Here is a 27,841-nt window from a genome sequence, read left to right on the forward strand (position 1 = left end):
TGAAGATACAGTGGAAAAAGCAGATCAATAAATATTGCACGTTGACGACTAATAATTTTTATTTACTGCTTTTTGCAAAATTGATTAACAAGGAACATCGCATGTGTAAGGCCTTATGTTGTATTGTACATATATATTGTTTATTGTGTAGAGGCGCAATGACCCAGTGGTTAGGGCAGCGGACTTGCGGTCATAGGATCGCGGTTTCGATTCCCAGACCGGGCGTTGTGAGTGTTTATTGAGCGAAAACACCTAAAGCTCTACGAGGCTCCGGCAGAGGATGGTGGCGAACCCTGCTGTACTCTTCCACCACAACTTTCTCTCACTCTTTCTTCCTGTTTCTGTTGTACCTGTATCTCAAAGGGCCAGCCTCGTCACACACTGTGTCACGCTGAATATCCCCGAGAACTACGTTAAGGGTAGACGTGTCTGTGGAGTGCTCAGCCACTCGCGCGTTAATATCACGAGCAGGCTGTTCCGTTGATCGGATCAACTGGAACCCTCGTCGTCGTAAGCGACGGAGTGCCAACAAAATTGTTTATTGGATATAGCATACAAGGATATAATGCTAAAGCCTTGACCTGTTTAAAACATCACAAGTGGTGCTGCTGAAATTCACTATAATTTTTTTGTACTATTTCTGTTTACTCTTATTCATATTTATTTGCCACAAAATTGATTAAGGTTACAGTTTATGACCATGTCACCATATATAACAAGGGAGTTCTGAAAAGTTTCTGGCTTTTGGGTAAATGAAAAATGAGGGAGATCAGTTTATTATGCTTTTATTCAACGCATTACCATCTCAGATACACACACTTATTGCAGCGGTCCTTCACTTTTTCTAAGCCCTGTAAAAACAGCTCGAAAAACTGGGCATTCAACCAGGCTGTTCGTGATACCCTTAAAGCCTGGAACTTTTCAGTACCCCTTCGTATATATATATATATATATATATATATATATATATATATATATATATATATATATATATATATATATATATATATGTATGTGTGTGTGTATATATATATATATATATATATATATATATATATATATATATATATATATATATATATATACATATATATATATATATATATATATATATGTATATGTATATATATATATATATGTTTATGTATGAATGTATGTATGTATCTATGTATGCATGCATTGAATTGGTCAGTTTACACTGTGCTATGATATATTTGTTCCGAAGTCTTTCTTGGTGTTGTCAACTACAGTCAGCACCTTGTCCGATTGTATCACTGATGCACACATTGGTTGAGATGAACGAGCTCTTTAACCCTGGATCAATAAGACTGTTTGAGGATGAGCTAAGGGACGTTTCCTCAAAGTTCGAAATTACGGTGATACGGGCATGTCTGACTTTTAAATTTTCGATTATTTTCGTCATTGGTATGGGGGTCGTAAAGACTTTGTTCATTTGCCCGCTTTCACTTTTGTGTTTAAGTGAAAACTTGTGGTTTGAATAATTTTAACATGCTGGTACTCACACACACACACACACACACACACACACACACACACACACACACACACACACACACACACACACACACATATATATGCATAAAATATATCATACACGTGAACACTTCACATACATAACGTTTTAAATACCGGCAAACAATGTTGTAGATTGATAAATTTTATTGAGATATACACACATGAATACAGTAATACTGATTAAAAGAAACAATATATCAATTCACATAAGATATTGTGCACATAGTTATGGAGTTTTCATAAATTAATACTGATGTTCATGTGTTGAATAGCAAATAATTATAGTGTTTCGTAGAGATCTCTTCTTTTGAAGGTGAGCGAAAGTAGTGGGTGAAGGTGAGTGAAAATATGTCTGGAGTAAAATACGAAAGGGAGGACAACAGGACGAAAGTGGGTGCGAAGATTGGTAAAAAGAGGAAAATTATGCTTATTATCAAAGCTCTGACTTTCTCTTGTTCGCTTTGAAACTGCATCACACTTTCGAATGAAACATGGATACACGTAAAATTTCCGAAGCAAATTCAAAAGCTAAAGCCGAGTTTGATAGAATAATAAAATGAAATATAATTGCAATGTAGGTAAGAAAGAATGAATGGTCATGCCATCGTATAGAAAGTTGAAAACTGCAGAATGAATTTTATTTTTTAAATTCAAAATACAGAAAAAATTGCAAAATTCAGATGAAAATTGATTGCATGAATGAAAATTGTAAATCATGAGTTTCCCTGCAATAATATGAATTGTTTAAAACATTGAAATATATTATTAAAAATCTATGGAGCATCTTAATACCACTTGGGCCACTGTTTGAAAATCACCGTAGTTGATAAACAAGTAAAAGGAGAAAACTATAAAGTCAACACTAGACAATTACTGAATACATCCGTTTGTAAAAGGTTTGCTGAAAAACAACCATAATCGTTTCTTAGTGCAAGGATAAATAGCAGTATTTGTGAAAAGCAGCAAGTTATAACAAACAGGATATGACTATAAATTTCAGCTCACACATGATATCCAAAAGATTAATGGCAATGTTACATGTTCAGAAGTGGGTGGATTAAAACAAATTTTTTTAAAGTTTCAATATAATTTCATTAAGCGACAACCATTCTTCTTCTTTTCATATTGGAAGGCAAAACACTCCGGAACAATGTTACATTCGGCAGCGCAAGCAATTCTTGATGAAGCTTCTACGCGTCTATATGTTTTTGTGTAGGTGTATGACTTCATTAACTTTGTAAACCTGCCGGTCTGTATGGCACAAGTTATATTTCCCTCTGTGAAAATAAAATGTAAAACAAAAGGATGTTAACATTCTATCTTTCGCATATATAATAATCTTAAATAGATATACTTATAAATCATTGTGAACCATTTCTTTCGCCTTTAGCACTGCACCTCTAGTTGAATTGCATCTTAAGATAATAAGAACTACCTCTTTCTTAATTGTGGAGAGTAGACGTTCGGTAGTCTGTTTTCCTATCCCCCTACCATGCAGACTGACCCTCTTCAAGACTATAAATCTTAAATATACCTCTCCCATATATGTCGTGGTTATGTTCCCTCCTACAAAACCACTTGATCCTGTTTTGTTTTGATTTAACAAACTCATTCTACAGTAAGCTTCGATTGTGGCATCACTGAGAATGCGCATGTCGAGGATTGAAAAATGTTTTTCTAAATATATTTAATTTCAAAATTCGTGTATTCATCTAAAGAAAATGTACTCATTAATCAATTAAAAAATTCGCTGGAAACAGCTGTAATGCATTGGCACCTAGTCATCATTTGATATTTATTGATTTATTATTCACCTCCCTTGGAACCTGCCCTTCGCGTGGTCCGAAGTATATTATGGACCGTATATTTTATATAATGTGCTTTTCTAAATTAACCCGTTTCTGAATTATCCCAAGGTCTGATGATATGCTCAGTTTGGATCAATTGATTGTATACTTAATCTGAAAATCCTTCTGCCAGTACTTCTGTACCAAGGTTGGTATTCATCTATAATTGCTGTGTATGCATTTTAATTCTGGCCTAATCCGGTACCTTACCTTTAAGTGCTTTGTTCACTAGAATCTTAATATACATACGTACATATATGTATGTATGTATGTATGTATGTTTAATGTACTGTTCTGTATATGTATATGGGCGAGACAGCGGCAAAGAAGAAAGATTCTCAGATTGATCAGTCTGTACAACATTGTCACCGGTACCAATTTCATTTGTTGGGAGAAAAATTATCTCAATTCACCACCAGCGACAACATTAAACAGAAACCGAGAATTTAGAGTTTAATAGAAAATTGGTCAAGAGATTTATATACTATGTTCGTTTAGGACAGCGAACTGGCAGAGTGGTTAGCACGCCGGGCGAAATGCTTAACGGTATTTCGTCTGTCTTTACGTTCTGAGTTCAAATTCCGCCGAGGTCAACTTTGCCTTTCATCCTTTCGGGATCGCTAAATTAAGTACCAGTTGCGTACTGGAGATGATGTAATCGTCTGAACCCCCACCCACCCCACCAAAAATTCCGGGCCTTGTGCTTAGAGCAGAAAAGTATACACTATGTTCGTTTTGAACGAATATGTTAGTTTTAACGAATATAGCTTAGGTTATTTGAAGATAAAATAAGGCATTCGTATGTTCGTTCAAAACCAACATTGTTTATAAATTTCTAGACCACTTTTCAATTATATAGTGTAGGCGGTGTTGGTGTCGAGAATTATGCTTCAGTCGCAACAGAATATAGTGAGACGCCGATGTACCAGCTGGATACCTGCAAACAACTGAACGACTTCTCACCGATTGCAATGTAAAATAAATAAATATGCAGCTATGTAAACTGTTACATATATTTATTTCTTTATTGCCCCCTGGGGGCTACATAGAGGGGACAAACAAGGACAGACAAAGGGATTAAGTTGATTACATCGACGCCAGTGCGTAACCGGTACTTATTTAATCGACCCCGAATGGATGAATGGCAACGTCGACCTCGGCCGAACTGTTATATATATCAAGCAAAAAGTATGCTAATGCATGTGATAAAAGAAGCAGTATTTACCTATCTTGAAGTAGAACATACTAAATTCATCAGGATAACAATTTTTAAGTACAACAGCATCATCCGTATCTCGATATGTTTCGAAGAGATAATCTAGAAATCAATAAAACATATTTATTCATATCGTTACACGCACATATATATGTATAACTTCTCTCTCCCTCTACCTTATCACCTACTGTCTCTCTCTCTCTTCCCCTCTCTCTCTCTCTCTCTCTCTCTCTCTCTCTCTCTTCCCCTATCTCTCTCTTCCCCTCTCTCTCTCTCTCTCTCTCTTCCCCTCTCTCTCTCTCTCTCTCTCTCTCTCTCTCTCTCTCTATATATATATATATATATATATATATATATATATATATATATGTATATAAAATATACTGTTGAAAACACTGCTTTATTCTTGGCAAAACTCATGAGGTACCCACTTGCCTTCTCTATACACGTTTCCATTTTGCTTGAGATGACACTGCGCAGTGGACTAAGCTTTATTAATCGTTCGGATAAATACTCGATATTTTAACACGGAGCCTCAGTTAATCCTCCTGATCGATAAATATACAAAAGATCGAAATCCCCGCTTTTAAAATTTGTTTAACTACGTTTAGCAATTCCGAACGCACACCATTAGAATAAATTACACACGCTTAGGCTCGGAACGGTAAAGACTTTCTCTATTCCCGAGCGTTATACTAATACATCCATTTGTTGTTTACACCACCTGTCTTCGTCTGTCGTTTTTTCGTGTATTCTCCCTATATATATATATATATATATATATATATATATATATATATATATATATATATATATATATATATATATATATATATATATATATATATACTAATATATCCTTTTGTTATTTACACCACCTGTCCTCGTCTGTTGTTATTATTTGTATATTCTCCCATATATATATATATATATATATATATATATATTGCACATACCAAATTTGTAAAGTATGCAATCTCTGATACGCTGATCAGAAAATTCCCTTTTTTCCAAGGGCATATACATACACAATTTAACATTCAGTCATTAATTCTATGTTGATTGGTCGATCACTCGGAAATCGTTTATTAACTTGTAAACTATGCGTGACATGATGTTGACTATTGCTTGAAAACATGACATTACTTTTTAGTGGTCCTAATTTATTTTATTCAGTTTTAATTTTAATTTGGGCTCGCTTTTAATGCTTTTGTATTTTCGTTACAGCCATTTGATTTTCCATCCAAGAGATTCCTGTTATTTTGAAAGGATACTAGGAAAGAAGCTATTTCCCCAATGCACATTGAACAGCTAACCACACAGCCATCTCTATTAAAAGCGAAGCAGTAAAACCAATAAATCACAGAGGAAGAACTAAAATAAATGTTGACTTACTCTGTTTGAATTCAACGAACATCCAATCATTTTTGGTAGTCTTAACTGTGGCATTATTACTTGTATAATCAGTCATGAGGCACGTCTTTGATTTTGTGTTGTAGTTGACAGTTTTGCACCAGGAATCATTATGACAAGTGGATAGACAATCTATGAATTTTACGACTCGTTCAGAACGTATCTTACTTTCCGGAAGAACTGCACCACGAATCACACTCACTGGACACCTTTCTGTATGAATGTAATAAATATATAACTCTTAATAAATGAACAAATGAAAATCATACGACACTAAGACAATGTAACAAATACAGGTAATTAAAATTTATTGCAAAACCAGCCATGTTGCTGGCTGTTTCAGAATGCCTGACTCACCCCTCCGTCATCACAGGTAGTCTATCTTAATGTATGGTACTTATTATGCCATATATATTTGACTTAGTTTATGTAACTCGCTTAAAATTGGAAACTAAGATTGTTAAATCATTGCTAACATGTATTTGAAGTTGGGCCGATTACAGAGTTAAATTGGCTTAGATTCAGATTGTGAAAATCGACAGAGAGAAGGAAATTTATTCAGAATTAGGCCAAGAAAAGGAATCTGAAGACACTGGTGAAAATATCTAATGAATACCGTACCGTTTTCCTGTCATTCTTTCAATAAAAGTATGCTTGACTAAATCAAAGCAGCGGATAACCGGGTTTAAAGTTATAATTTGTTAGATAGTTAATTTGTTGTCACGCAGGTTACAGCAAACTCTGCATCCTCTCTTTTCGTATGCACAGGATACAATGAGGCTGTTGCAAAGTTGTTGGAGTCTCATTCTTTGAGGAAGAATGCATTTGTTCAGCTCTTTCCGACGACAGAACTGGAATGTCGGATCAAACGTAGGTCGAGGATTGATCAAAGGAGTCTGGCGCCTTAACAGTGCTTTTTCTGTAGGGACAATGGCATTTATACTTTAGGGAAAGTTAATGTAGAGCATGCCTGAGGATGTGGGGATTATTTTGATCTTCGTGCAATCTGCTGTTGAAGTGCTGGGGGGAAATGCAATACCGTATTACATGCATTCGTTCAGTACATTCAGCACATAAGTTTGCAGTTTGAATATTGCGAGAATATGAGTATCAGGAGGTAATGCTCAACTCATCCAGTAGATCTATCTTAAAAATTAACCAACTGGCATTTTACAACAGCAAGACGACAACTGCAACGACAAAAACAAACACAACACAAACAACAACAACAAGAACAACAACAGCAGCAGCGGTGGCGGTGGCGGCAGCAGAAATAATAATTCTTAATTTTTGAAACAAGGCCAGCAAGTTTGGTGTGAATGTTAAGGCGATTACATCGACCTCCCTCCTCCCGTACATAACAAATACTTTATTTTGTCCACTCTGAAAGGAAGAAAGGGAATGTTGACTTCGATGGGATCTCATCCCAATATTCAATAATAATAATGTTTTCATCAATATATGAAAACATATATAATTCATTTTAATTATTTTCATGTCATCTGTATCATTTACAGTTTGTCCGTAGCATTTCTACTCAATGATGGCTCCCTTCATCAGATTTTTTAAAGGAGATCAGAGCCAGATAACTGATTACGAAAATAAATAAAAAATCCTTGCATGATTTTTCTCCTTATTAATATAGGCTAGATTTAGTTCTCTTCAGTTTGCTTGGATGTATTCTGTTTTGATATGTCAGAGTTGAGGTATTTCATTAATATAAGAACTGTTATATATCTATAAGGAGTTTCTCAAGTATTCAAGTTTTCATTTTGATATCAAATACTTGCCACTTGTCAGACAAAACCCAGTAGCTGCTCTTTACAGCTCCACATTCATTTTTGACACCCTTATCTCCCTTAGGTAATATTTTGTTGTTCTCCATAAGTGAAACTAATTTGTTGTTGAGTATGTATATAAAGACGATGTACATTGTTTGCAAGCAGGTTCCATGACATTCTTTTGCCCTCCAATTCTATGGGAAAATACTTTCCGACGGAATTTTGGGGTTACTTGTTTTTGCTGTTCAGTTTTTACACATCGCCAACACGTTATATCTGGTCATTGTGCATTGACTCTTATTTTTCTCTGAACACTTTTGAAGAATAAAAATTCATAATTATTATTACTATTATCATTAAGGTGGCGTGTTGGCAGAATCGTTGGCACGCTGGAGGGAATGCTTAGCGGTATTTCGGCCGTCGCTACGTTCTGAGTTCAAACTCTGCCGCGGTCACCATTGTCCTTCATCCTTTCGGGGTCGATGAATTAAATACCAAGGAAATACTAGGGTCGATGTAATCAACTAGTCCCCTTCCACAAAATTTCAGGCCTTGTGTCTTTAATAGAATGTTTTATTATTATTATTATTATTTTATGTTTGACTTTTGCTTTGCATTTGTACAAGTTGGATCCAAGTCTCACCCAGAGACCTCAAGAGACAACAAGTTAGAAGTTCATGTAGGTGTTATGCACAGGGTACCATATATTTGAATTTGTACAGTGTTGTTCTAGATAATGTTTTAAAATTTGAGATCACATAGACAGTATTTTACGTAGGATATGGGCAGTTCCCATGAGCACTATCTTTTGAACTTCAGCCATTTTGGGGTTTCCTAGTATCTGAGCTAGGTAGTAATCAGCCCGTTTCGCTGTCATTCCCAGGGCACCTATGACAATAGGTATTGTTTTCGTCTTCAGATTCCACATTTTGCTAATTTCTATTTCAAGATCTTTATATTTGCTCAGTTTTTGGTAGGTCTTGACCGATACGTGTATATCGATTGGGACAGTCATATCAATGAGAAGGCATGATTCTTGTCTGAAGTCTTTCAGTATGATGTCTGGCTTATTTGCATCTATCTTTCTGTCAGTTTGAATGGTGAAGTTCCAGAGGAGTGCGATGTGATCATTTTCAAGTACTGGGGGTGGTTTGTGTTCCCACCAGTTTTTATTATGGGGCAAGTCCAGGTTTTTGCAAATTACCCAGTGAATATATTGTGCAGCTCTATCATGCCTATTGAGATACTCTGTAGGCGCAAGCAAACTGCACATGGAGACAACATGATCGATGGTCTCATTTTGTTGTTGGCATATACGACATAATGGGGAGCTGCCGTTCTTTAATATGTTGGCCTGGTAGTTCTTTGTAGGCAGGCATTGATCTTGGGCTGCTATGATAAACCCCTCTGTTTCTGATTTCAAGCCAGAGGCCATTAGCCATTGATGGGTAAGGGCTTTGTCAATATCTGCATTATTCGCTCTCTTTGGGTATTTGCCATTGAGAGGTTTTCCATGCCATTTATCAGTTATAATATCTAAGGCAGCAATTTTAGCACGGGTTTTCGATCGCTTAGCTTTTTCTGCGGGTGTTTCTAGTTCGTCTAATTCTTGTATTTGTTGTAATTAGAATTCACTTAGATATTGCTTTGCCTGTTTTGTTACTGAGTAAGTTGCTTTCTTGCTTTCATGTTTTGAGACAAGTTTTAGCATCCAGTCCGCAGAGTTTTTCAGATAGGTGTCTAGGCCAATTGTGGCTACCTTCATTGTTAATGCCAGCTGTAGAAGTCCTCGGCCTGCCTCTTTTCTTGGCAGATTATTATTATTATTATTATTATTATTATTAATATAGAAAGGATTGAGGTAACTCCTCCTGAAGATATAGAGTCAAAATTAAAAGAAGAGTGCCATTTGTTATCTAGTGAACGATATTTCGACATCTCGTGTGTCTTCAACTGGTTCAAAAAATAAATTTGTCAATCTACTTCATTTTGGTTAATATAGAAAGGATTGAGGTAACTCCTCCTGAAGATATAGAGTCAAAATTAAATTTTAATTTTGACTCTATATCTTCAGGAGGAGTTACCTCAATCCTTTCTATATTAACCAAAATGAAGTAGATTGACAAATTTATTTTTTGAACCAGTTGAAGACACACGAGATGTCGAAATATCGTTCACTAGATAACAAATGGCACTCTTCTTTTAATTTTGACTCTATTATTATTATTATTATTATTATTATTATTATTATTATTATTATTATTATTATTATTATTATTATTGTTCTTGTTGTTATTATTATTATTATTATTATTATTATTATTATTATAGTTATTATTATTATTATTATTATTATTATTATTATTATTATTATTATTATTATTATTATTATTATTGTTCTTGTTGGTGTTGTTGCTGTTGTTGTTGTTATTATTATTATTATTATTATTATTATTATTATTATTGTTCTTGTTGTTATTATTATTATTATTATTATTATTATTATTATTATTATTATTATTATTATTATTGTTGTTGTTGTTGTTGTTGTTGTTGCTGTTGTTGTTGTTGCTGTTTTTTATTTTAGCATGCCATCAAAGTGACACTGGGGTAAAATATATGAAGCCCATTATACCCATCATGACTACCCGCCTGATAAGGGTACACCAGGCACATGCATCACAACCATATGTGTGCAACATTGTGATCTCATATCAAGATAAACAGTGCATGACCTCGCAGGTGGGGCCCAGTTAGAATTTTCTTCAGGTCGAGTAGCCCATCCCGTTCAAAAGGTCCCTGAATAAGGTTTGTTTAAGGATGTTGAGCAAAACACCCATGTTTCCAAAGGTGAATTATTCAAACCCCAAAGAATCCCTCTTGACACATGGCCATGATGCTCCCCTACTACTTCTGCTCGTGATCAGAGATGCACATATCGTCAGCCACCAAGGGACATGATTAAGGTCAAACAACTGACAAGCAAATCTGTGGTACTGAGCAAAATATTTGCTGTAGCCCTTCGTTTATACCAAGAAAAAACAATGTACATGATAACACTTCCTATCAGCTAAGATCAGAAGCCATGAGAACCGCTGTCTGGCACTGCATCAGGGCAGTTATTATTATTATTATTATTATTATTATTATTAGCAGTAGTAGTAGTAGGACCAACTTAAATCAACCTTGAAAAGCACCAACATCGACCCCGCACACTGGGAGGATATCTCAGCAAACAGACCTCTCTGGAGACACACCATCAAAACGGGTTCAGCGGACTTCGAGAAAGCCCGAGTCGCAAGAGCTGAACTCAAGAGACGGGAGAGAAAGCAGCACCTTCTCCTTCCCAAACCAACCCCTTCTATCCCTTGTCCACAATGTCCCCGTATGTTTCATGCAACCCTTGGATTGCGGAGCCATCTGCGGTTTAAACACCCAGGAAAATGAACTGGATTGCAAGCTCGGAAACACGAGACGCAGCCAACAAACACACACACACACACACACACACAGTAGTAGTAGTAGTAGTAGTAGTAGTAGTAGTAGTAGTAGTAGTAGTAGTAGTAGTAGTAGTAGTAGTAGGAGGAGGAGGAGGAGGAGGAGGAGGAGGAGGAGGAGGAGGAGGAGGAGGATATATACGTTTTAGAGTTCGTATTCTCTTCTGATAGAAATCTATGTTAGAATCATTCTGCAGCCTTTGGTTGTGTGTGCTGTGAGGATAATGTGTGCATACATAGTCCGACTTCTGGAATGTAAAGGATTTGCAATTCTGTTGGTTGTAACATTCCTCTGCACAGTCTTCAACAGAAATGTGACCCATCACGCGCAAGTGCATTCCGTCAATTGTAGCGCTATTGACTTTGATGAAGTCCAAGAATAACCTTCCTTCATCCGCTGTATCTGTTGCATGAGAAATTAAGAAATAAGAAATAAAATACAATAAAAGAAATCTTAAAGCATAAGAAGAAATTCTGTTACAATATAAATATAGACGTAGGCGCGGTTGTGTGTTAAAAAGTTGGCTTTCCAACCAAATGGTTCCGGATTCACTTCAATTGCGTGCCTATGGTAACTTCGGGTTACGATAGCCTTGGACCGACCAAATCTTGTCAATGAATTTGGTAGATTGAAACTAAAAGAAGCCCGTTGTTCATGTGTATATATTTATGTTTGCGTCTTTGTATATGTCTTTACCCACCACCACCACCACCACTTAACAACCGGTGTTGGTGTGTTTACGTCCCCGTAACGTAGCGGTTTGGCTAAAGAGACTGATAGCATAAGTACTAGGCCTAACAAAATATAAGTCGCCGGGCCCATTTGTTCGACTAAAATTCTTCAAGGCGGTGCCCCAGCATGGCCGCACTTAAATGACTTGACCAAGTAAATGATAAAAGATACAAAATGAAAATAAAGCAATAAGTAGCTTCATTAGTTTTCTTACTAATTTAATGGTAAAGTTGAAAGCATTTAGGAAAAGTTTTGCTATTCATTTCCATCGGGGAAGCGCAATTCTATTTGAAAAATCATTTAGAATCTTTTATTATTTTTACTTGTCTCAGTCACGTGACTGCGGCCGTGCCGGAACGCCACCTTCAAAAATCGCCCCCAGGACTTGTTCTTTGTAAGTTTAGTACTTATTCTACCGATGGCATGTGTCGGGACAGACACACACACACACACACATATATGCATATATATATATATATATATATATATATATATATATATATATATATATATATATATATATATATATGACGGGCTTCTTTCAGTTTTTATCTATCAAATCTACTTACAAGGCTTTGGGCGGCCCGTAGCTATAGCAGAAAACACTTGCCCAATGTGCCACGCAGTGGGACTGAACCCGGAACTATGTGGTTGGGAAACAAGCTTCTTACCACACAACCACGCCTGCACATATACATGAAAATATTACAATTAGAGAAAAGGAAATGGTAGTAATATATTTTATAGATTGAAATTTAAAAGTCACTATAAAAATTATATAGATTCAGATAATTTTGTGAGTGTATATATATAATACAAATAATATATGAGTATATGAATATATACGTACATGTATGTACATACCTACATCTACATGTATATATATAGATGCATATCTGGGTAAGGATGTTGCAAAAAGATGTGGACAAAATGATAAACAGAGTACAGAAATCACACGGGCCACATAGAGAACATTTCCTTCATATATATATATATATAGTTACATTTGCGCAGACGATAAGGAGGGGAAATAACTCTTGATGTCATTTTGTTGAAATATGAACTCGTCTGAGAATATACAATGTTTATTGAATTAGATTATATTTTATCCTTGTGTGCATGAACGGTATGTATAGCCTCACCGATACTATTTCCTTTTCATCGTTGTTGCTGTTGTTGGTCGTGGCTGTTTTGGTGGTGGTGAGGATATGAATCGTGCTTCGGTTTCAACAGAACCACCTGTTGGATACCTGTAAACACGTGTCCGACATTGCACCGATTGCAATGTAAAATAAATGAATAAATAAATAAACAACTATGAATCTATAAGAAATATATATTTAAATAAAGAATAGAATGCAGATGTATGTGGACGAAGAAACAATACTTACCGTTGCTGTACAAAGGGAAATGATCAGGATGACAGTTTACAACTCCCTCGAGGCCATCACTGATTTCGTATATTTTGAACGGAAGATCTACAACAAATCAAGTAAAACATACATATTTATTCATACTGTTAGACACACACACACACACACATTCCGAACATACACCATCAGATTAGAATGCGCTTTTTCTTACATATGTTGCCCTTACTCATTTTTAAAGTATGCAATGCCAAAATGCTGTTCATAAATACCCTTGTTCTTCTCTACCTATCATATAACGCATATATACAAACACAGCGCGTAACATCCCAAACGTTTGGTCATTAACTCTATGCTGACTGGTTGATGACAAGATGACCTTTCATTGGTTTGTAAACTATTTGTGGCATGACGCCAGACTATTGCTTGAAAATGCATTACTTTTTAATATCCCTAATTTATTTTATTGTGATTGAAACTTAATTTCGTCTCACTTTTAATGTTTTTGTCTTTTCGAAACGGCCATTCGTTTTTTTCTTTTCTTTCTTTTTTTTTTTTCCTATCTAACAGACACTTTGTTTTGAAAGTCATTTTCTTCGACCAAATACTAGAAATGCATAACTAACACACATTCCGAACATACTTGAATGACATAACTTACCACCCAGCCATATTTGTAGAAGCCGAAATAGCACCCGCAGTGGAACAGCAAAAATAAACATCCACTTACACTTTACGAATTCAACGTATTGCCAATCATTTACGCTAAAGACAGTACTGGCATTAAAACTTGTATAATTAGTCGTGAGGCATGTCTGTGATTTTATGTTGTAGTTGACAGTGTTGCACCAGGAATCATTATAACAAATGGACAGACAATTTATGAACGACAAAACTCGTTCAGAGAACATCTTATGTCTTGGAAGAACCACGCCACGGATGACACTCACTGGACAACACTCTGTAGAAATGTAATAAAATATAATTGTTACTAAACTAATAAGTGAAAACAATATATGGTTCAGTAAGACATTACAACAAAGCCGACAAATAGCAAAAATTTATTTAGAAACCCAATTATATCAGCAGTAAGGCAATCGAACCAATACTCGGAGACCCCCTTCAGTCACGAATGACCATGGGAATGCACCTAGAAAGTTACCCTCCAAGGCACAAGTCTGGGCAAGGTTGTTTATGGAAGACCAGCAGTCGCCCATGCATACCAGCTACCCCTTCTCCATGCCACCGATGTTATCTAAGGGAAAGGCAAAGGAGCAGATACAGCTTGGCACCAGTGACGTCGCAACTCATTTCTACAGCTGAGTGAACGGCAGCAACGTGAAATAAAGTGTCTTGCTCAAGAACACAACACGCAGCTCGGTCCGGGATTCGAACTCACAACCTCACGGTCGTAAGCTCGACGCTCTAACCACTGAGCCATGCGCCTTCACTACCAACACCCGTGGCATATAGTAACAGAACTATACTGGACAGTCTCTTCTCCATGTGTTATATGTCAAAAGGGCGAGTAGTATATGCAGCTTCGTTGGGACATAAATCATTTGGAAACATTCGATAGAATATACCAAGTGGAGGAACGCCACACAAAAGTTATATATCTATACTAAAATGGCACTTGTAATAGTTTATCGACTAGATGAGCTATACTATACAAGAGTTTTCCCTCTCGCTAAATTTTGTCATATTGGCAACCATTAGACTACAAAAAATTCCAGTCACTTCGTGATTGTTATGATAAGCTTAAACTGGTGGAATTCCGCGTATTTTGCGACAAAAGAGTATAGATGATCGCTTATAATGATGACATGATAACGATGGTGATCGGAGTTTTGAAAATTTGGAGTATTGTATGTCAAGTTGTGGAGGCGCAATGGCCCAGTGGTTAGGGCATCGAACTCGCGGTCATAGGATCGCGGTTTCGATTCCCAGACCGGGCGCTGTGAGTGTTTATTGAGCGAAAGCACCTAAAGCTCCACGAGGCTCCGGCAGGGGATGGTGGCGAACTCTGATGTACTCTTTCACCACAACTTTCTCTCACTCTTACTTCCTGTAATTCAAAGGGTCAGCCTTGTCACACTGTGTCACGCTGAATATCCCCTAGAACTTCGTTAAGGGTACACGTGTCTGTGGAGTGCTCAACCACTTGCACGTTAATTTCACGAGCAGGCTGTTCCGTTGATCGGATCGACTGGAACCCTCGACGTCGTAAGCGACGGAGTGCCAACAACATGTCAAATTAACCATATACAAAAGTCATTATTGGAGAAAAGAGGAACTTGAAGAATTCATAGATGGTACTTTTATTGAGGTAGCGATATGTAAGAAAACCCGATGCGCACGCACTACACGCCTGTATTCTAGCCGTGCCATCCGGGAACTGATGTGGCATACCGATGCGAAAGCTTTCGCGTATGCGCAGGAAGGGTGACGTCATCTCTTGCACCTACAATTTCCCCCACGCGACATTAATCTTGGCGGTAAAAAAAATAAAGTTGGATTCATGGTGAACGCGACTCATATAGTCTTGCACGTGAATATACACGCGCTTTTATCGTCCAGAACCGTCCCCATTTATTTGCCAACGTCGCTGTCAGTAGTAGTAGTAGTAGTAGTTAGTAGTAGTAGTAGTAGTAGTAGTAGTAGTAGTAGTAGTAGTAGTAGTAGTAGTAAGAAGAAGAAGAAGAAGAAGAGGAGGACGAGATATTCACTGTTCTTTGGTTGTACTCTCCGTTGATAGAAGACAAAGTTTGAGTGACTGCGTAATTGGTTTTGACGTGTGTTGAATTCGTAAAGCTCACACTTAGATTTCACTGTGTTGTGTACAAAGGATCTACACTTCTTTGATTTATAACACATCTCTGCACATTGTTCAACGGAATCGCAGAGCATGTCTCTCATACTCCGTTCGGACATGTAAGCGTTATGGACTACCATAAATTCATGGCGGAAACTTCTGTTATTCATTGTGTCTGTTAAATAAGAGAAATATAAAAAAATTAAATTAAATAATTTTAAAACATAACTAGAAATTCAGTTAAAATACAAAATGAAAATAAAATAATAATTTGCCTCATTCTAATTTGATAAACTTCAAATTCGATAATTTGATAAACTAATTTGTTAAACTTCAAATCGTTCATAAAACGTTTTAGCTTTCATTTCCATCAGGGAATCTAACATTCTATATACAAAAGGACAAAAGGACATAGATACAATATAACAACTTTATTTTTATATATGTTTGACCTAGGTGCTATATGATAGTACTTTCCCTGTTTCATTATAAACTGGTCTGCAGACCAATTTTATATTTGATGTAATGTTTACATTGCTCAATTAAATGGAGTCGCATGAAACGATCGTACTGCATTACCTTTAGATATACTTGTTGCTTATTTTGATTTTAATCACCTTATTTTGAAACTGTATGGATAATACCATACTAAATTCCGGTGCCTAAACTTAAGTACCATATTCACCTGAATCTATCTATCTATCTATATATATATATATATATATAAAGAACGAAACACAAAAATGTAATAGGGACAGATACAGAATGACTCGGTAGTGGTGGCCGTGGTAGTCATGGTGGTGTTGAACTACAAGCTGGATACTTGTAAACACCTCTCCGATTTTTCATCGATTGCAATGTAAAATAAATAAATAAATAAATAAATAAATATGCAACTATGTAACTTATTACAGATACATATAAAAAAGATAATATGCAAGTGTTAGTGAAAACGAAACAATATTTACCGCGCAGGTTGTACATAGCGAAATAATCAGAATGACAGTTAATAATATTTGGAAGGCCACCACTGTCTTGATGTATAACGAGCGGAAGATCTACAAGAAATCAATAAAAGGTATATTTATTCATATCGTTACCCTCGTATATGTGTAATACACACACACACACACACATACACGTCTATAAAATATAGACGCATTCTCTTACATATGTTCCCCTTATAGTTTTTTCAAGTATGCATTGCAGAAAACACAGCTCACAAATGCTCTTGTTTTCCTCAACCTGTCATATAACGCTTATACACACAGAGCGCGTGACCTCCTCAACGTGTGGTCATTAACTCTACACTGATTGGTTGATTACAAGGTGAACCTTTATTGGCTTGTGAACTATTTGCGGTATGACCTCAAATTATTTCCTTGAAAATACGACATTGCTTTTTAGTACCCCTAATTTAAACCATTCAATTTGAAATTTATTTTCGTCTCACTTTTAATGTTTTTGTATTTTCGTTACAGCCATTTAATTTTTCAATCCAATAGATTGCAGTTATTTTGAAGATACATACCTAAATAACAGCCAAATCTATAGAAACCAAAACAACACACATAGTATATCACGGAGGAACAACTAAAATAAATGTCCACTTACGCTTAGTGAATTCCATGTATTGCCAATTATCATCGGTAAGTCTAACTGAGGCATTATAACTGGTATAATTACTCATTGCGCATGTGTTATTCGATCTGTTGAAGCTGACAGTTTTGCACCAGGAATCCTGATAACAAGTAGACACACAAGTTTCGAACGATAAAAATCGTTCAGAAAATCTCTTATCTTTTGAAAGACCTGCGCCATTCATCAAACTTATTGGACAACACTCTGTAGAAATGTGATAAGATATATAATTATCAATAAACTAATAAGTGAAAAACAATATTGTTCAGTAAGATATTATAACAAGGCCAACATATAGCTAAAATTTATTAGAAACTCGTTCATATCACCAGCTCTTTCAACATGTCTGACTCACCCCTCTATCTCTTAACGTAGGATATTTGCTATCCCATTGCTATTTTACTTAGTTTATTTATCTAGTTTAAGATTAGAATCACAAACGTTATTCTTTTATTCGTTTATTTGTTTCAGTCATTTTGGCTGCGGCCATGTTGGAGCACCACCTTTAAAGGGTTTTAGCCGAAGAAATCCACACCAGAACTTGTTCTTTGTAAGCCCAGTACTTATTCTATCGGACTCCTTTGCCGAACACTTAAGTTACGGGGACATAAACACACCAGCATCGGTTGTCAAGCGATGGTGAGAGGACACACACACACACACACACACACACACACACACACACACACACACACACACACACACACACACACACACACACTATTTGTTTTTCTTCCTCTCAACGAGCTCTACTATGCAAGTGTTTTCCCTCTCGCTATATTTTGTCGTACTGTCAGCCTTTTTTCTACTAAGAATTTCTGTTACTTCATGATTGTTTTACTTTTTACCAGTTACAAAATTGAAAAACTGATGATGCCATTCTATCAACATAAGAACGCAGGATTCCATTGTTCATGTTTTGAATTCCTGTGCTTCTGTAGTTGTATTCATTTTACATTTTGAACTTGAAAAAGACAGACGATCTGTCGAAATATCGTTCAAACCATTGAATAAATAATCTATTACAAACTGCATCGAGCTCTTCTTATTGTCTATGACAGACTCGTTAGCACGCTAGGCGAAATGCTTGGCGGTATTTCGCCCGTCGCTACGTTCTAAGTTCAAATTCCGTCGAGGTCGACTTTGCCTTTCATCCTTTCGGAGTCGTTTAAGTAAGTACCAGTAACGCACTGGAGTCGATGTAATCGACCTAATCCCTTTCCCCAAATTTGAGGCCTTGTGCTTCCAATAAAAAGGATTATTATTATTATTAATATTATTATTATTATTACTATTATTATTATTATTATTATTATTATTATTATTATTATTATTATTATTATTATTATTATTATTATTAGTAGTAGTAGTAGTAGTAGTAGTAGTAGTAGTAGTTGGAGGAGGGGGAGGAAGAGGATATTTACGGTTTGTATGTTCTCTCAGGTGATATAAATCAATGTTTGATTCAGTCGCGTTACTTTGTTGATGTTTGCTGATTCCGTAAAAGTCACATTCAGATTTTGTGTTGTAGAATTGAAAAGTTGCACACGTATGTGATTTGTAACATTTCTCTGCGCATTCTTCAACAGAACCGTTAGATATCTCGAGCATATTCGCTGCATCAATTACAGCGGCACTGATTTTAATAAATTCGTTCTTGTATATTCTTCCTTCAACCGTTGTATCTGCTGTATATGAAATAAAAATAAAAAAACAAAACAAATTAACATAATTTTAAAACATAAGAAGAAATTCGGTTAAAATTAAAATTGAAAATAAGACTACGATTTGCCTTACTAGTTTGAGAAAATTTTGGTTTCTTTTTATTTAAACATTTAACTTGGAAGCATACAGAAAATGCTTTGTATTTCATTTCCACCAGGGAACTTTAAATTCTATTATTCTTTAGACAACAATTAATATTGTTGTTATTTTAAGTTATGCAGCGAAAGATCTTCGTTCAGCAGGCCGATAATCAAAGTTGTTCCAACCTTGACTATTCCAAGTAGTGTACAGCAAACGCTAGGAAGTTTATCTGTAAATGGTGTACAAACCTCCATATATTGGTCTCCAGGTGCTGTAAATTAGCAATGCATTCGTGTCCCCGCAAACATCAGCACACTTGATTTCCCATGGTATACAAACATCAGAACGTTTTTCCTACCCTTGTTTTACAAGCATAAGTACTGTTCTCTCTCCATGGTATACAGATGTCTACATATCATTCTTCACAGGTAATTTATTTATCAACCGTGGTCAGTTTAAAAGTTAAAGATAAACAAGCGGGATTCGAACTCAGGAAGCTGAATAAAAGCAGCAAGGCATTTCGTCCGGTGCATTTCCCCCTATAAATTTTGCACTTATAAAATCAGTAAGAGGTGTATGGAAGCCAAGAATAGATGTAAATATATGAAATTATAGAGGTAAGGCATTCCAGAGTGGGGCCAAGTGATATGAATGTCCTCAATGAAGGAAAAGCAGTTGGACATTTCCCAGTAGATGGAAGTACTTGGAGAGCAGCAGGAACAAAACATGCATTTAGTGGACCAGGTAGAGAGAGAAAGAGAGAGAGAGAGAGAGAGAGAGAGCGAGAGAGACAAAAGGTGTGATTCAGGGTGACAGCTTGAGGTATTCATAAAATAGGGAGAGGAGTGACAATAAACTTAGTACCTATGTACTTGTAGATACCACCCTTCAGAGTTTGAGTAGAGATTGAGACCAGGACAGCATATTTAGGATACAAATAAGACCGTGGGTTATGTATCAAACTATCAGCACTAGAGAGTTTGCTTGACTGGAATTAAAGTCTCCTTTACTCTGCGACGGTCGTTAGAAACTCTAAGCTGAAACCAAGTACATTTATAAATGTGTTAACATCAAGTAATTGCAGAAGCAATGTGTCATCTCCAAATCCTTGGTGGTACTCTTCATGTTCTGCCATGAATGCTTTTGTGACCATTTTGGAACAAGTGGGGTTCATGAATTTCTGAATACATATATAAATGGAGGCATAACGTCACCACCACTAGTGATCACTTCAGACACAATAATATTGAATGGATGTTTGATTTTTATCACTCTCAGTTTTGGAGACACAGCAAACCGACGGTTGTTCAGTGTGTTCACCATCTGTTCGTATTGGAGCTTCTGGCGCGAATGCCAAATAGTGCAGCATGTCGTTTCTAAATTTCTAGCAGAGTAAATTGCGTCATGGTGCTGTTTTTCTCACAGATGGTGCCCAACTGACTCTACTATACTGTGTAGTCGACAAAATTAAAAACAAACAATGAGCTTGCGAGAAATTAAACATATGAAATGGCGACAATTTACCAATAGCACCGAGTATACACATACATACATGCACACAAAGTTTTCTAATATTTATAATTTTTTTTATAGTAATACGAACTCCGCTTCTTAAGTCCAGAGAGATTTTCTACACTTTCCACCAGACGACTTCAGATAACCTCAACTACATTTGTTTAAAAATAAATGTTCCAAGGAAACTATATTTTCTCTAAAATGAATATGCACACACACACAAATTTATATACACACACATGCATATGCATACACACACATTTATATACACACTCATACATATGTACACACGTATTTAACTAACTGCGTAACTATTTACAGATGGAATAAGAAGATAAAGAATGTTTATACATATATTTTACTTACCTTGTGCAAGATATGTCAAGGAGAGATATAACGCTGAAATTAGAAAAAAAATAATAAGTTACGGTGCCATTCTCATGCGTTTTTATATTGAAATAGATGAAGGAAGTCAGCACCGACAACCTTTTGTTTTATGTGTAAAAGTTTATTTGGTGGGTGAAAATAATGATGATGATAATAATAATAATAATAATAATAATAATAATAATAATAATATATATATATAACATACAGAAAATTGCACTACTGGGCACTGCACACATCCTACGCAAAACACTTTCAATACAGTAACCATGAGAGCACCACAGCAAACCACAGCACATACCCAAGGCACACAGAGCTGCGCTCGGTAGTGAAGTGAAAGCACGTTATAAAAATAAAACTACTGAACAACAACAACAACAATAATAATAATAGTAATAATATTTTTTTCTTTCTTTCTTTTTACTGCCCACAAGGGGCTAAACACAGAGGGGGACAAACAAGGACAGACAAAGGGATTAAATCGATTACATCGACCCCAGTGCGTAACTGGTACTTATTTAATCGACCTCAAAAGGCGGAATTTGAACTCAGAACGTAATGGCAGACGAAATACCGCTAAGCATTTCGCCCGGCGTGCTAACGTTTCTACCAGCTCGCCGCCTTTCATAAATGATAATGTTCATAATAATAATAATAATAATAATAATAATAATAATAATAATAATAATAATAATAATAATAATAATAATAGCAACAACAACAACAACAATGATACTTATTTATCTGTTCTAAATATTTGAACAGATGGATAGAGGAAATAAGCATAAAACCCAATTCAGTATTGCTCCAGAAAACAGTGTTATTAGGGACAGCTAGGATATTTAGAAGTGTTCTTGGCATCAAAGGTTACTTGTAGCCCAATTATTTTTTCTTTTCCGACAGTCTGATCTGTTGTGTGTATATAAATAATAATAATGAGATGAGGTATTTTGCACAAGAATACAACGCGCCACCTAGTCTAGGAATTGAAATCACGATGTTGTGACCGTGAGTAAAACACCCCAACCACAAGACTGGACCAATTATCCCTAGATGTAAGCTTTTAGCACCTGTAGAGTATAAATCAAGACATGAGAGAGTTGGCCAATATCTCCATTGGGTAATGTGTCGGCATTATAAAATCAAAACTGCTGACAAATGTTACAAGCACCACCCTGAGGCTGTAACAGATGGAGGAAATGTAATGATACTTTCGGACTTTCCAGTATGTACAGACCGGACCATCAAAGCAAATAAACCAGACATTGTTGAGAAATACCGAACAATAAAGTCTGTTTATTGATTGACATGAGCATACCCTGTGACCATAATATTTCGTCAAAAGAATTTGGGAAGCTCAGAAATTATAAAGATTTGCTAATCGAAATCGAAAAGATGTGGCATCTGAAGACAGTTACAATACTAGTGATGGTAGGAGCACTTTGAATAATCAAAAAAGGAACTGAAAATTATTTTTAAATGATCCCATCCCTAGCTTACCATTCATGCAGGAAGTGCAAAAGATGGTCTTGAATGGTACCTCACACGTACTGAGAAGAGCATTGTCACTGTGAATTTTTCTTTTTAACCCTATATTTTGTGCACTTATTAATTTTTTGAAATTTTCTCTTTTTTCTGTCTTTCTTCCCCCTTTTCACATGATTTGGTAAATGAACAATATGATGTGCTTATTTTAATGGCCTACCAATGTATACAGTGAGTTTCTCTGCCCTATGTGTCAGGTAGACACTCGGCGAAAAAAGGAAACAGAATTGAAAGAAGATAAGGAAAATAATAACAACAACAATAATAATAATAATAATAATAATAATAATAATAATAATAATAATAATAATAATAATACTAATAATAATAATAATAATAATAATAATAATAATAGAAATGGAGAAAATTTCAAAATACAAAGACCTGGAAATAGAGGTAACTCGAAAGTGGAATCTAAAAACAGAAACAATTCCTATCATAGTAGGTGCCTTAGGTATGATAAAAAAATATTCAGACAAATACATAACAAAACACCAGGACTTACAAATATATATAACATACAGAAAATTGCACTACTGGGCACTGCACACATCCTACGCAAAACACTTTCAATACAGTAACCATAAGAGCATCACAGCAAACCACAGCACATACCCAAGGCACACAGAGATGCGTTCGGTAGTGAAGTGAAAGCACGTTATAAAGATAAAACTACTGAATAATAATAATAATAATAATAATAATAATAATAATAATAATAATAATAATAATAATAATAATAATAATAATAATATAGAGAAATTAAGGCCAATAGACCAGATAGAGTTGTCAAAGATCATGAAGGAAAAATTGCTTTCTAATTGATGTATCAATACCAGCAGATGACAACGTTTCCCTAAAAGAAATGGAGAAGCTTTCAAAATACAAAGACCTGGAAATAGTGGTAACTCGAACGTGGAATCTAAAAACAGAAACAATTCCTATCATAGTAGGTGCCTTAGGTATAATAAAAAAATATTCAGACAAATACATAACAATAATAATAAGACAAATACATAATAATAATAATAATAATAATAAGACGGCTATTCACGATGGGTATTCTACTGTTATTCACTTTATCGACCTCGAAAGAATGAAAAGCAAAGTGGACCTCTGTGGAATTTGAACTCAAAATGTAAAGACGGATGCACAACTGATAACCATATCGTACGGAAAATACATGTCTATGTAATCTCAAATTTTAAGACAAACACATAATTTTCTTATGGTTTCTTAAACATTCTCTAGAACAACACTATGTACGAAACCAAATAGATGTACCCTAGGCATAACACCAACATGAGCTTCCAACTTGTTGTCTCTTGAGGTCTCTGGATGAGACTTGGGGCCAACTTGTATAAATGTAAAGCAAAAGTCAAACATAAAATAATAATAATAATAATAATAATAATAATAATAATAATAATAATAATAATAATAATAATAATAATAATAATAAATAGATATAAAATGTAAAAAATAGCGGGTAGGGTCAATTCCGAAACCTGAGTTTACTTGGTCTGGGATAATCCAAGTAAAAGACTAGTAAAAGCAAAAATAAAGACAACATAATAGCGAAAATAAAGGTGACATTTGATACAATAAAAGCAACAATGCAACAACCACATTGGATAAGACCATAAAAGTGGACTTACCAAAATGAAACACAAAATGGTTCGGTATTATTATCATGGTTGGTCACAACTAAATACTAAGAATGCAGACGGCCAATCTAAACTAGAGATTATATAACGTGTTTTATATATATACATATGTATGTATATAAGGGTAGAGAATATGTAGTGTAACTAAGGAACTGATATGTAAATAAAAATGCAGTTAAAACATGCATAAGATCATGTACATATGTATATAAATGATTAATTATTAATTTATTAATAAATTAATATTCCTTTACCCTTTTATTTGTTATATATATATATATATATATATATAATGTATATGATATATATATATATATATATATATATATATATATATATATATATATATATATATATATATGGGTATACATATGTATGTACGTATGTATCTATTAATCTATCAGGCTATCAATCTCTTTCTTTCTCACTTTCCTACTCCCTTTCACTCACTCACTCTCTCTCTCTCTCTCTCTCTCTCTCTCTCTCTCTCTCTCTATATATATATATATATATATATATATATATATATATATATATATATATATATATATATATATACATACACCCACACGCATATCCAGGTGTTAGCGTGTGTGAAGCTTCTTTATTTTTAAAACTGATATTTTATTATTACCATCGGTCACTTAATCAATAAAATAAAAGTGCAGTTGTGTAAAATAAACGCAACTCAGATTTCAGTCGCTCTTTTCTATATATCATAATGTCATACATGAATTGGATCATTCAGGAGTAACAGATAATTTACATGTCAAAGCATTAACTGTGAAAACTGAAAGGTGAGAACTGATGTTATGACATGCAAGAATAAGTGCAAAATCGAAAAATCCATACATATATATATATATATATATATATATATATATATATATATATTGTGGCACTCCGTCGGTTACGACGACCAGGGTTCTAGTTGATCCGATCAACGGAACTGCCTGCTCATGAAATTAACGTGCAAGTGGCTGAGAACTCAACAGACACATGTACCCTTAAAGTAGTTCTCGGGGAGATTCAGCGTGATACAGAATTTGACAAGGCTGGCCCCTTGAAATAGAGGCACAACAGAAACAGGAAGAAAGAGTGAGAGAAAGTTTTGGTGAATGATTACAGCAGAGGTCGCCACTACCCCTGCCAAAGCCTCGTGGGGCCTTAGGTGTTTTCGCTCAATAAACACTCACAACGCCCGGTCTGGGAATCGAAACTGCGAACCTTTGATCGCGAGTCCGCTGTCCTAATTACTGGGCTATTGCGCCTCCACACACGCACACACACACACACACACACACACACACACACACACACATATATACATATATATACAGCCAGTTCAATGAATATACTACTGTTCCAAATTTTGAACTATCTAGTCAGGTATATTATGTTGTCTCAAATCTGCTCTAACGCCTTTTCTAGTTGTGTCGTGACGACATCTATTTTTCCCTTATTTATCGAAAAGGTTCGATAGTTTATAGTTTTCTCCCTTATTCCGTTTTTAACCTCCTGCGGGGGCACCAGCTTCACTTCAAACCCATCTCGGTTCATTTCTTCTTTGTGTCTTCCGAATTCCCTAATGTCCGCTTCTGTTTCCTTGCACCTTGCTACATCAGCAAAATTCCGCTTCTCTGTTCTCAGTTTCTGGTCCAATTGTCTTAACTGCCTCCAGCAACTCCTCCTCGGACGATGACATGTCTGAGTAACTATAACTGTCTTCAGACATTCTTCAACCAGCTGTCTCCTCTCTCACGAGAAGAGAAAGCACAAACAAACACACACAAACACCCAAACCGCTGCAAAGCAGCACAAAAAAGTATTCAAACAAAAACCACCGACACAAAATTACAACTGGCACAAACTGATTAGATTTTGGGATCGATGCTGTATCGGACAAGGACTCTGGATTAATTTTCCTGTTTTTTTTAACTTAATTTTTTAGAACGGTCGGGTTCATTTTTAGTATTCTCGTCTATGAGAGCAGTCGAGTTTATTTCAGATATTCTCATTTTAAAAATCATCTCTGGCTAAGCGTTAAGAGGACGTTGGTGTTGCCTTGGCGGAGGTTTACGCTATCTGGGTGCTCTTGTTATACATTTGAATCCGGAGCTTGAGTGATAAAGAGTCTTTCATTAGTTGATTACACACCCATGGACACAGCCCCTATGGATGCCTTGCAGTTATTCTCTTGAAAGATATTGATGATCCTAACTGTTGATCTAGGATTCCTCCGCTCAGCATCAATGTAAGAATTACCATTGGCCTAGTAGAGCTCTTCCGCTACCTCTTCCCAATTCGTCATACTGCAGTCCAATGACTGCACCATATCCCTGGGAAGGTGGCTTAACGGGTACTAGGTTTTGCTAAAAGGCAGCCTTTAACAATACAGGACAAAAAGTCTTCGCTCTGTGATGTTTTCAAAAATCCGCATACCCATGAATAGATATGTTCGTGTGCGCAGGTGTGTGTGTGTGTGTGTGTGTGTGTGTGTGTGTGTAATATAAAGGAGAAGAGGAGGTATAAGGTGAAAAAATTATTTCATCAACTGACATCCATACAACATTCTATGGATGTCAATTTGGGAAATAATGTTTTAAAATCCTATAGCTTCTCTCTTTCTCTATATTTTATAAACACCTAATGTAGTAATTATTACAAATTGAATTTATTGGATTTTAACTGCATCAGGCGCTCTACATTACATCCCTTTGTTTTGTTTTGGTTTCCTATGTGGTTTGTCGCCTGATCCATTAAGGAGCTTTATTAAGCGTACCACCGGATTTGTAAAATCCATATATTGAATATATATATATATATATATATATATATATATATATATATATATATATATATATATATATATATATATATATATATATTTATATGAAATCATAAATACATAAATACACACATACACACATACACACACAAACACACACATACATATGTTACGGTGTGGGCCTTTTCATGTTTGTTTTTGTGACGACTTCAATTCAAATTGTTTTGCTGGATTGATTTATCACTATGGCTATCAGATATCCAGTCAATTAAAAGCATGTGTAT

General features: G+C 35.5%; 1 protein-coding gene across 3 annotated transcripts; it reads right to left on the bottom strand.

Annotated features, from left to right (window-relative positions):
• Window positions 1–1,655: 1,655 nt before the first annotated feature.
• Window positions 1,656–24,910, bottom strand: LOC128249688 (uncharacterized). Of its 3 annotated transcripts, none has more exons than XM_089364096.1 (12): window positions 24,761–24,909; window positions 21,537–21,569; window positions 19,274–19,537; window positions 17,823–18,053; window positions 17,177–17,266; window positions 16,123–16,383; window positions 14,055–14,354; window positions 13,415–13,501; window positions 11,433–11,693; window positions 5,995–6,225; window positions 4,609–4,701; window positions 1,656–2,813 (listed from the first exon to the last, which is right to left on the bottom strand). In XM_089364096.1, the coding sequence occupies exons 1-12, from the start codon at window positions 24,795–24,797 to the stop codon at window positions 2,617–2,619; spliced, it is 2,085 nt and encodes a 694-aa protein (XP_089220222.1). In that variant the 5' UTR covers window positions 24,798–24,909; the 3' UTR covers window positions 1,656–2,616. The 3 variants fall into 3 exon arrangements, with proteins under 3 accessions (XP_089220222.1, XP_089220223.1, XP_089220224.1); XM_089364097.1 differs by having other exon boundaries at window positions 14,124–14,354; window positions 24,761–24,907; XM_089364098.1 differs by lacking the exon at window positions 17,823–18,053 and having other exon boundaries at window positions 24,761–24,910.
• Window positions 24,911–27,841: the final 2,931 nt, after the last annotated feature.

Source organism: Octopus bimaculoides, chromosome 16 (genome assembly GCF_046866305.1).
Source record: "Octopus bimaculoides isolate indiv1 chromosome 16, ASM4686630v1, whole genome shotgun sequence".
Classification (NCBI taxonomy): Eukaryota; Metazoa; Mollusca; class Cephalopoda; order Octopoda; family Octopodidae; genus Octopus; species Octopus bimaculoides.